We start from the raw sequence: 12089 nt of genomic DNA on the forward strand, positions 1-12089 counted from the left end.
AGAAGCGGGCTCACAAATGAGGTCTCAGGTAAAAAAGAAGTTCCTCAGTACGTGTGCATGCAAATTTCCTGACAAAAGTAGATTGAAAGTCTAAAGTCTGCATTCCAAATAGAGCGCACTGAGCCATATCTTCTATAGGCAGTCATCCTACACTCTCTGTACATTATGATTTATTCAAATGTATGACGCCGCTACTCAATAACGAGGTCCATATGGACAATACGTTCTTTGCGTGTGGGATATAGATATTAAAAAAAAATTGTATATAGATATGAAGATCTGTGCAAAAATTCTCACAGATTTTCTTAGACATGCTGCGTAGAGGTACAATAAATTTTCAGAATACTCATGATGCCGAACTCTCGAGGTGATGGGGGAGGCTGAGGTCAGCGAAAGAAGAGATCACTCTCACGAATGAGAATAAGCTTCGGAAATCCACACTGGAAATGCTCGGACAGGTTTCACTACTGTAAGCGCTGAAGAGAGAGAGAGGGTGGGGGGATACGCAAACGAAAGACAGGGAGGTTAACCAGAGATAACCTCCGGCTGGCTATCCTGTACCGGGTGAGGAGGGGAAATCTCGCTGGTAAACTGACGAGGCGCCCGGCTCCGATAGGCGCACAGGCGTCTCGCCAACGTAAGCGAGGCGACTGCCGGGGCCACTTACGACGTCTATGATCTGCTGCAGTGTGAGCCCGAAACTGAGGATGAGTGGCTCCGACTCGTTGAGCACGGGCCGCTCTAGGGTGTTGTAGTTGGCCAGCAGGTCCTGCAGAAGCCGCCGCTCGTGCGCGCCTTGTTCGGAGTCTGAAAAGAGAGGAACAGAGGCACCGTCGTGGGTCACGCGACTTGACACAGTGGTCTCAACGAGACATACATACGTTCACAGTAAGACGGAGGCTCGAAATGAATAACAATGCTCGATTGAGGAGCGTCACTGGAGCCAACGTTTCGACAAGGGAAATTGTCTTCGTCTGACGTCCTTTCGGTGAAATGTTGGTTCCAATGACATCACTTGTTTGACCCCTGTTACTGCACAGTTGTGATACTGACTGCACCAGTGCCACTGCCAGTGCGGTATTGCTACTGTAGAGTGATCTGCACTGTAAAGTGGTCTGCCTGCTATTCTAGAAAAAATATAAGGACGAGGTTGCCCGTTTAATCGTAGAAGCTGAGAATATATCGGCGCACTTGGCGAATCGTGCATAAGTAAATCATCGATAGCGCTGTCTTCTAAAGAGCTAGGTTGTCTGCGCAAAGAGGTGACAAAGCTTTACGGAGAAATTATGCTTAGTAATGCTGCTAATTGGCTATGTTACCCGCCGGGTTGCTGTGGTGACTGCGCTGCGAAGTCCGAGGGAACGGGACCAGGTCCTGACACAGCGACCGCATTTCGATGCCGACAAAATCTAAAAACGCCCCTCGTGTACCGTGTGCGCGTTAAAGAACTCGAGGTGGCCAAAGCTGATCCGGAACTACGGCGTTTGTCGTGGTTTTGGCACGTGTTGGCATATGAAGCCCCAGGATATATATTTTTAAATGGCTATATTTCTTTATTTAATTTTTCCCCTCTTTTGCATAGAACCTGCTGGTTCCACTTGATGTGTATTGCGGTGTCCGAGAAGTACAATATAGTTGGATCGGCTTTGAATATAAAGACTACTGTTTCAAGTAGCGTTGCCGTGTGTGTATTGCGTGTGAGTTGGTTTGTCCCTGTGCCTTTTCTGCGCTACAACTCCCCTGTCTCATGATGAATAAACTGCAAGCCCACTTTCCCCACTCTCACTCCACTTTCAATTTATTTCAAAGAACTTGCAGAAGACCGATTTCACGACAAGTTTCTCTACGCCACCGTTGCCACAAGGCATGCTGCTTATAGAAGCCCCAAGCGAAGGGCTAAGGGTCCACTATGGTAAGAAACATATGTAGTGACGTGCCATGACAAACTCGCTTGGCGTTCGAGATGAAGACGCATCCTCCCTCAACTTTGCCTTAGACCCTAGTAAAGCGGCAGGGCCACTGGGTATAAACTGTGAACGTGGGGAAATCGGTCTATTAATTTTGTTGAATTTCGTGACACCAGTTTTTCTGGTTTTAATAGTTGAATAAAACATTTCGCATTTCCTCTTTGCTGGCTCATGCAGAAAAAGAAATGCGGTCCTATGCATACGTTTTCATTATTAGCTGCGACTGAGATTTGAAATGGTGTCTGCCTGTTGGCAACGAAATGTGTGGACGAAGAGGGAGAATACGATGACACCAGAGAAAAGATGCGCAGTAATAATCTCAGAAACGACTTCAAGTGTCTTATTGAATGACGCGGACCAGAAAATGCAGTCTGGTTGCGAAATTTAAGGTAAAGCAAGCCAGAGGTAAACAAAACCGTGGGCGGCCGTAGGTACAGTGGCATTAATGCGCAACGGCGCCTTTTTATGGCAATTGTCTACAACAGGAATAGCCCAGTTTATTTAACCCTGTAATGCACAATGTATCTTAAGAACGACGCTTCTTTGACACACTAAAATTCTAATTTAAACACGGAAAGCTCAGCGCGTAGTCTGTAGTCTGGAGATTTCGGCGTTGCATAGTTCAGCAAACCAATTACTTAATTAATATATTGCTACGAGATAGTATTTCCAATGACGAAGAGCCGAACAGTAAGAAGACGACGACGACGACGATTGGAAGCTAGCGCGGGCTGTTGCCTCTTGGCCAACTGCGGCGTATTGCCTTGTAAATATACTTGTAAATAGCTTTTCGTCGGTGTCTTCCTACGTAACATATCTGTTGGAGGTGCTGGGTATCGATCCCAGTACCTCTATATAATTAATATATAATTTAATATATAATATATAATATTAAATATAATTAATTTACTCATTGGATTTCAACTCAGATAACATTGTAATGCTTCTTGCGAAAATGTACTCACTGTGACCAGATATAAAGGTGAACAAGCTGCTCTAAGTTTTCTTGATGTGGGCCTTACAGAGTGTTTGGGCATTAGTACAAGGTTTACACACCGACCTCTACGGGGCTAAAGATTTCGGGTTGCTCAAAGAGTGCTCAAGAACGCTGCACCACTTCGACTATTCCATCGGGACATGCATGCCTCTTACCGAAGCAGCAACTTAGCCTGCGGTCACTACGAAGGTTGCGTCACCAGTCGGGTGACTTCTCTGGATGCGGCTTCGCGTGATCTTGAAGCTCAGCGCTCTCGCAGAGCTCTTGAGAATGTCCCCGCCAATGCTAGGACATGTTCTTCAACCATTCGTCGCTGTTACAAGCTTTCCGTGAGGCAACAGCAGCGCTTACGCAACTTGTAACTTTCACATTATGCGACTCAGCGTAGCTCTTAAAGCTTCGGCATGTTGACCTCTGCTTGCTCCTGTAATGGCAGGAATTGCTTTTACGGCGCCAGTGTCGAGTGAAAAATGTCGACAGAAGGATGTCGTGTGTTTCTTCACTTGCCGAGGTCTTAACGAAGGCTAGCTGTGGCAGATTTGCTTAGATACCAAGGCTTGTCTCTTTAGGTACGCGACAGAGGATTCTCGTTTGCTTGTACCTACGTAATTGTGACAGAGTAGTAAGCGTGCGACCTGCTGTGGAAATCCTCCTTATCAGCATATTTTCACGTGGTAGTGACGGTAAAGAACACAGTAGCAATACTGTGAAAGACGAAACTAACTTCTATTGGGCGAACCTGTGCCCACAAGAACAGGCTACACTTAAAGCACAACGATAGCGACGAAAACAGTCGGCGATCGTCGAATATCTGATCTGTGGGTCAAGCGCGTCGGCTTTTATACATCAGTAATCGAAGGTTCCAGAGTGATCGCTGGAGCCCGCATGTCTTCCAGGAAGTTCTGCACCCTTCGCGTCGCGCGATGAAATCAGATTACACAAGGTTCGGGGAAAACAGAGCGGATAGCACCATCGATAACTCTCGAGAAATTTCTGATAGATGCAGGTGCGTCCTGCGCTGTGCGATAACATTTGTTAGGCAGTGAAACGTGGTCACCCAATAAAGATAAACAACTACACGTGTCAATATGTTGTACCTGTTTTGGTCAGTGCACCTTAACAATGCCAGATGATCGTTATACTTTTCCCGTACGTCACTGCGCTCCTGATAAGAAGTTCTCGCATAAACATATAGCGAAAGCTTCATCCGCAGGCGTCTTTCTTCATCTCGTGCTCGTATCATTCGCACGAACATGCATGGGCCGTTTACTGAAACGAATAGTGTTAACTCCGGGGTCATGAATATTGCAAATCAAAAAGGAAACAGACAGATGAGGTAGCATACTGTCGTATAAGGGTTATCAACAGGGATAAGGCGTCTCAGAAAGAATCCCTTATCCCTGTTTATAACCTTTATACTATAATTTCAGTGTCAGGTGTGCCCGCAACTGATCGGAAACCACGAATGTCGCAGCGGTGCAATGTTCGGGAAATTTCTGAAAGACCAGCTTTATTTCCTTTTTGTCACGTAAACGCCTCAGTGGTAGAAATAGCAACAGCACGAGGTGGCTCGATCACACTTTTCACTCGCGCTATATATTCATTCAGTAGCCCCGCAAGCTAACTAGAAAGATCCCTTCAATACTCGCCGTAATGTGCGCCGCTCTCGCGTATATGCGTTGCTTTCGCTTTTGTCCACGAGGAGAACAGAATCAAATGGCATGGAGGAAAGAACCGAATAGAATCTACTTCCTTTTCCACCTTGTCCGTCAGACCTCAAGATTACATTCGCGGTTTTGTACTCTGAACCGTGTGCCTTGCATTGGTTCCGCCCCCGACGTCTCATTTCGCTGTTGAGAAGCACGCCCGCGCAACCTCAGGGTCTCGCTCCGTTAAAGCTCCCCGCTAAAAGACGGCCGTTCATGGCCAAACCAAGTACCTGTCGTGAATGGGGATTTTTTTTTTTTCGAAAAGAACCCACTTCCCATTTCCACGAGCCGCGCGGCACTGCCTTGCGAGTCAGAAAGTACGCAAAAAAGGAAATCAGAAAGTCACGCACAGGAAAGCACGCCAAGGGGGCAGTCGTGCGAGTTTTTTACCGGGAGCTGGCGCACTTTCAGGGATATTGGGAGTCAAAAAACTTGCGCATCCGTGTGTACACGGAGTTCGTCGAAGCGTATACAGAGCGCATGCAGTGAGTCAGCAACCACCGCGAAGAGCGCGCGCGGAGAAAGTCGAAACAGGAACTCGGAAAATACAACGAAAATACGCAAGTGCACGATGGACGGTAAAGCAAAGCGACGGCGAACAACACGCTGCGCTTAACTCGACAGCAAACAGAATGCCTCCGGGAACGCCTCGTGTGCGGGTAGGCTTTGCGATTTTCTATTTCCGCGCGTCAAAAGCGCCCTTCGTGAGAGTCGCCCCTTTTGCTCGCCGTGCATGGGTGCGCCGACATACGGCGTTTCATAGCCTCGATGCGGGCTGTGCTGAATCAGCGCGTTGTGAAACTTCCACGCCAGCTCCGGTGAGACCGACGCCGAGTCGTGCCGAGCTTCCCTTTCGCTGAGCGCCACGCGATGAGATGACAAACAGGCGGAGCTTCGTAGCTTCACATACAACCAATATCTGCAGTATTGTCGTAATATGCGTGCCCTTCTTTTTTCTCGTATAAGGTCATCCATCATACGATAAAATCTGACACGGCGGCACTGAGGTTGCTCGTCCAAAGCGCTATATCCAAAGGTCCGTTCACATTCGGTGTCGCTGATCTTTTTCTTTGCCATATTTCCTTCACTGGCAGCGCTGTGTGTCAATCACACAGTGGACCAGGAGCAGCAAGCGAATTAGGCCGAATGCGAGACTGACGTCGTCTACAGCGGCCGTCGGAGGACTCCGCTTCTCTGTCCTTGCTCATCCGACCACTCCTGGCGTCGTTGCCTCTATGCACGCAAAGCACAGCAGATTTTCTTACTTTGCTCACTTCCTTTTTCTTTAGCTCCTCCTTTCCCTATCATTCTATGCAAAGTAGCAGAGTGGACTACTTTCTGATTAACTTTCCTGTCTTTGCCCTTTCTGTTCTTTTCAACAATTTCTCACTTTGTGTAAGCAAGAGCTCAGGCTTTGCGGAGTAAGGAGCTTCGTACAAAGAAACCCCCCCTGTCTTCTTGCGAATGCCGTAAGGCATTGCAGACAGAAGAGTGACAAAGAAATACCGGCGCCATTGCTCCCCATTATTCCACCTCGGGCGCTCTTTTTATGCCAGCTGCCCGCCTGATGTTTCCTTAATGCGCCTAACAAGGTGAACGCACGTCGTGCGATTTTTTTTTTGCTTCGTCTTCTTGGGTAAGGAGACGTCAACGCCTCTTTGTTCCAATAGCGTACTACTTACAGACGCAGACGAGTTAATTAAAAGAAAGGAGACACTTGTGTCTCCGCTTTGGGACCCGTTCTCACAGAAATGAAAGTGGGAAGTAGGCAGTGGCGTAGTAATGGGGGGTGGGAGGGCCTGGGTGTCAGGTGCCAGTTGGTGGGATGGGGTGTCACATATGACTGAAGACACTCCTCTTCCCGCCGGCTTGAGTGGGCGTAAATGGTAAAGAATGCTCCAATAACCAGCAACCTGAGCTCGGGTACCCGATGTACCAGATGTGTAGTGCCGCTGAATTGCCGACAACAACGTTGCACGAATGTGCGGGCTAAAAAATTTAATTCGCTAAGTGGTAGCCAAACTGCTCACCTTGGTGGAACGTTTCATGTGGAACGTTTCATGTGGTGGAACGTTTCAAAAACTCCGGATATAGTTTTTTGTTGTTCAATACGTGCTACATAAAAGAGTTTTTCTGAGCGTGAAAAAAGCCCGCGAATACACGCAAAATTGCCGCGCGACTGACCGCTCGATGCACTTCTCGTGTATTCGCGGGCTTTTTTCACACTCTGAAAAACACTTTTATGTAGCACGTACTGAGCAACAGAAATCTGTATCGGGAGTTTTTCATGTCGCTCTACAATTTGCTCATTGACACTTTTCATCTAATTATAATATTTGAGCAGTTGATTAATTAATTAGGAGCTCTAATTATGTCATTAGGTAGAATGAAGAAAATAATCTGAGTATCTACAAACCACGGCAAAGAACATTACTTTGGTTCTGTCCAGCTACGTGGCATTCACATATTTTTGAACTCTGCCTAGGTTAGCCGGGACACCCTGGATACATTGTTCCATTAATCAGTATTGTATCGATAAGTTTCGCGATGTTGAACAAAAGCACTGTATTCTAGTCCTAGCTAACCGTCTCTTTATTATGTTGTTGTTGTTGTTTGACTTCATGTCAGAAATAGTGTCTTGTTTTAGCTGCACGGAATTTTACAGAAAAGGTTAATTTTGTGAGGATATTTCCCAATATTCTATCAGGTTATGTATGTTTGTGACCACTTGGAACTCGGTATTGTGCAGAATATGGCAGCGGTATCCAAGGCGGCTGTGCTGGTGCTAAAACGTCCCCCCTTCGCCTCCCCGGAAATTTTCGATATCCTCGCCTTCCTTACTACACCCAGAGGGGGGGTCACAGAAGACCATGGGCGCCGGGTGCCAGACGACCTAACTACGCCGCTGGTAGTAGGTATAAGCGTTAGGCACGACGTGCTGCAAATTACTTTAGCAACGTGCACGCTTTACTTTCCGCATTCTCATTTAGCGAGCGCTGTTGCCGCGAAATAATAATTAGTGTACCATTTACCGTGAGCAGCAAAAAAGGTGAGGAGAATAAAAAATCTGCGTTGACCTTTCTGATTTCATCGCTATTACACGTCTTCGTTCGGTGGCCTTCCCAAACGATTGCAGATACCGGCACCTTGGTCCAGAAGATTACCTTTCTTTCTTTTTTTTTTCTTTTTTTAGAAGAACCGTGGCAATTCCGGCACCTCTTGTTCAAAGAGCTCCCTCCCTCCCTTTTTTCCACGTCCTTTCTTTTCGACAGATTTATGTTCCTCGAGCTGGCCAGACTCAGCGTCAGCGCAATAACAATGTCGCCGTAATGTCCGCCATTCCGTTTCCAAGTTAGCAAGAAGAAAAAGGAGCAATGTACCTTCAGGGGACAGAGGAGTGTGATCTCAGTGCAGTAGTGATCTGTGGCTCTCGGACCTACCTCGGAGTGCGCTGAAGTAGCGCAGCACATGTACGCTATCAGCGCAGAGGCAGGTGCCGAGCCCACTCTGGAGGCTCACGTTCGCCGGTCGCCATCGCGGAGCCGGCATCGACGACGCAAAGAAGGCGCGACATCATTGCCTCACGGCTGGCCTAAACGGGCTGTGCTTACCATGTCGTCTCTTCGATCAACATTTTTTTTTCCTTGCTTGATTGCTTGCTTACTTGGTTGCTTGTTTGTTTTACTCTTGGCAGTGTTTGCCTTCTAAACAAAGACGCTGCGGTGTCCGGTAGAGTACGGGGTGCTTTCGCTCGACGACGACAAAGCAAACGCGAGGCCATGGTGCAGAGTTGGACGGGACAATAAAACCGGGGGTGTCGTATAACGGGTCTCACGGCCAGCACAAGTTTCTGGCCCTTCGCTCGAGCAGCCGGTCGCGTCAGAAAAGCTCGCGTTACAGGCAGCGCTGTACCCAACGCAAGGATTTCCTCACATGGCAATGCAAGCTGACGCGAAGCCTTTGAAATGCGTGCGCTGCTTTGATGTTGGTTGTATACGACCCTGTCGTTGTTGTGGGATCTTATGCTTCACCTGCTTCTCTGTTTGCTCACTCTTGGCTATAGTCACCATCGATGAAGCTCTGTGAGACGAATTTGCAGAGCTGAATTTGCACGCAACAAAACAGCATTAAAAAAGCGAGGCAAATTTCATGGGTTCTCGATTCTAAGGTTGCACGAATACTTTCCCCTTCAGTCATGTTATTTTTTTTTTCATGTGACGCGCTTTCTCATTATTAATATTCTCCATATGTAGGAAATAATGATTTAAGTGGCACGTGATGAAAATAAAGTCAACATGTGAAATTTGTGAATACGTAAACTTGCTATCCATTCAACATACTACAAGTTGCGCGTTTTTTACACTTTGCTTCTCGGAGACCTGAGGTTCTGCAAGTCTACCGCACCCAATATGTTTCCTTGTCACTCGCTCTGGCAAACTGTATTCGAAGCGCGGCCACATACGCGCGCTCTGCTGCGCAATGGGCGTTGTAGCCACACTCAGAATATGCATTCCAGAGCGAGTAAAAAATGAGTAAGAGATACACTAGAACTGACACATAAGTTACTTATTCAGTACTTTCTCTCCATGAACTCCGCAGAAAAATATATGACGCATTATAGCGAAGACGGCGTAGGTCAGCATTTTATTTTTTTGAATTTGGCACCCCCCCTCTTCAAAAATGAAAGCAAGCTAATTAATCAGTAGAAGGATCGACATTTGGGCGAGTTGGTACTGGTTGACCATCTTGAAGGGTCAGCGCAATAAACGAAGACAGAAGGCAGGAACAGCGCTGTCCTGTGTGTTCCTGCCTTCTGTCTTCGTCATATTGCGCTGCCCCTTCAAGATGTTCTAATTGATCAGCGTTATTAAAGGTGCCAGGCAACTTTCGTTTTCTTGCGATTCTCCTTGTGTAGGTAAAAAGGCCTACGATAGTGACCGGGATGAGTTCTTGCTTTTCACATGTGTGGCTCGATCATTTAGCGTAAATTAACAAATACACTGAGGCGTCGGCAGACTTTTCGACGTCACATGCACATGGCGAAGACCAAGCTTGGTATAAAGACAACAAAGATAAGACATAAACACAACTTAAAAAGAAAAGTTGAATGGAAGGACGATTCTTTTGTAGCTTTCGTGGCGCCGCGGTGCCCAATTTTCTTGTCTAGATGCTCCACGAGCAACTAGACCGAAAATTCTCTCTCTCTCTCTGTCTACCGTAGCTTCTTATTTCCTGCCCAAATCGTGATACTGCTGACGTCGTTCTTTAATGTTACAAACTTGGTATTATTTTTGTTTATTTATATATCATTCTTGAGAAGTTCTTTTTTCTTTCTTCCCTGAGGAGAAGATCTTCAACTAGATCTTGCTTTTGTTCATTTGCAAATGCAGAAAACGCAATCCCAGCGCTTTTCCTCCCTTGGTAACGAACTTTTCAGTAGCCTCAGTCAAACGTTGGAAGAACTTGTGAGGTCAGTGGCACCTAATATGCAAGATCAAAAGCAGTGCCGCCACCGCTTTTTCTTTTCAATACCGCTCGCTTCCTAGCCAAGCGTTCGCCATCGTTAGAAGTTATCAAGTAGTGTTTATAATGTTATTCACGTAGTCTCCGGAAATTCACTTTTGTATTTCTGTATTTCTTTTAAAGAACCTGGCACTATACTTGAAAGCCATACCCTGGTTTGTGCAAGCGTATTTCTGTAACGCGCTTATGGACAAGACAGCGACTTATTATCAATATCATAAGCTTCCGCGTTTTGTCCATGATATGGGATACCAGTCTTTGCTAGAATATGAGGCAGTGATTCATTAGTTGAACGCTCGCACAGTTGTCTCTGCATTTTCGCCTTGATTCTTAGCAAATTCTGAGAGCTGCCGCTTCCTCGTTGCGGCAATGGACGAAGAAACTTCGAGGAGCTTCCTTGCACGAAGCTGTCCGGTCGGCACGTTCAGGAAACTTGGGAGCGAGTCAAGCGACACAGACAGCGAAGCCACCAAGTTGTGCTCGGACAGCTGCGACTCCTCGGACGACGACTTCAAGGTTGTCATGGAAGAAGACTGATGCGGGCGTCATCTCCGGCAAGTGTTTCAACCGTGAAAGATATGTCACAGCGCTGGCCGCACACTGTTCTGTTCTTGCTCGTGGGTCCTATGACCAATTTGCGGCTCCTTAACAGGCAGGTTCCTTCTTTGTTACGCGAGGGCATCGCACCGAATGAGATTAGAGACGTGAGAATAAACTCACAGAAGAATGTCCTGCATGGCTGTAGATGTTTTACATCGTAGCGCAGCACTACAAAACCTTCGGAATGTCGCAGAAGTTGACTAAGTAAAAGTACGATCAATAATCGCTACAGGCGGTAACGGCACTGTTGTAGTCATTTATGACGTCGGCGTTTCCATTCCAGCTGACGACTTGCCAATATTGATAAAACCAACAACAGAAGGCACTGTCATCACGCATTTCACCAGACTCGGAAATACATGCTGCGTGAAGCTTGTGTTTGAGGGAGACTGCCTTCCCTCTCACGGTGAAAGTTGGCCATGTCCGCCATGCAGTTCGACCTTACATACCGAAGCCCCTGCAATATCACAAGTGCTTCAAGATTGGCCATGTAAAAAACATCTGTAGGAACAATGCTGTGAGCCCGCGGTGCGCTGCCGTCCATTCAGAAGACGCCTGCCACGCGACTGTCCTGAACTGCCCTAATTGCCGTGGTTCCCGCGAAGCCTCATCGAAGGACTGCCCGAGGTTCCGGAACGAATTCGCGGTTGTAAAGCGCAGGATTCGGGATCATTCTACGCACAGTGAGGCTGCCGCTACACTTAGAAGGCGACATTATCGCCACCGAAGAGCGCAACGAAACGCCGCAACAAGCAACACGCCGTCTTCCGCCAAAGTGGCTGCTTCATCAACGCGGAGCGCCCCCATGAAAGACACCGAAAAACGAAGAGATTGTCAAGACTCGATCCTGCAAAGCGGCCCGCACTTCCAAGCGCACAACCTGCCACGAAGAAACCTCGGATACCGGCGCCATCGACACCCTCACAAACCGCTGATGCAACGACACCTGATGATCGCCATAATAATGTTGTGATCACTATGCGTGTTCTGCTCAGCAACATAAAAACCCCGTCGGCGCTAAGGGCGCTGCAGGTGCTAGACGCCCTGGGTCCAGTGCTTGCAGCAATAGGGTAAAGCAATGGTCCTCCTCCTCCTCCCTCACAGAATATGACAGTAAGTACAAGGCAGTCGATGAGTCGCTGTCTCATATCACGGCTGCCCTGGAGCCATAAGGCACCAGATTATGTATTCTGTATGCTTATTATCTCTCTCTGACACTCGGTTTCGTAAACGATTGAACTTCTTGCGGCATGGTACGAACGAACAAACGAACGAACGAACGAGCGAGCGAAC

The 12089-nt window shown here is 47.4% G+C and overlaps 1 protein-coding gene across 1 annotated transcript in view; it reads right to left on the minus strand.

Annotated features, from left to right (window-relative positions):
- The window catches only part of LOC126518996 (neuronal acetylcholine receptor subunit alpha-7-like), a 353751-nt gene that overhangs the window by 138601 nt on the left and 203061 nt on the right, over window positions 1-12089 (minus strand). The window contains exon 2 of the mRNA XM_050168610.3: window positions 668-807. Coding sequence (XP_050024567.1) covers window positions 668-807 — 140 coding nt within the window. The remainder of the gene's footprint in view (window positions 1-667; window positions 808-12089) is intronic.

The sequence above is a fragment of the Dermacentor andersoni genome, chromosome 3, assembly GCF_023375885.2.
Source record: "Dermacentor andersoni chromosome 3, qqDerAnde1_hic_scaffold, whole genome shotgun sequence".
In the NCBI taxonomy this organism is placed as follows: domain Eukaryota; kingdom Metazoa; phylum Arthropoda; class Arachnida; order Ixodida; family Ixodidae; genus Dermacentor; species Dermacentor andersoni.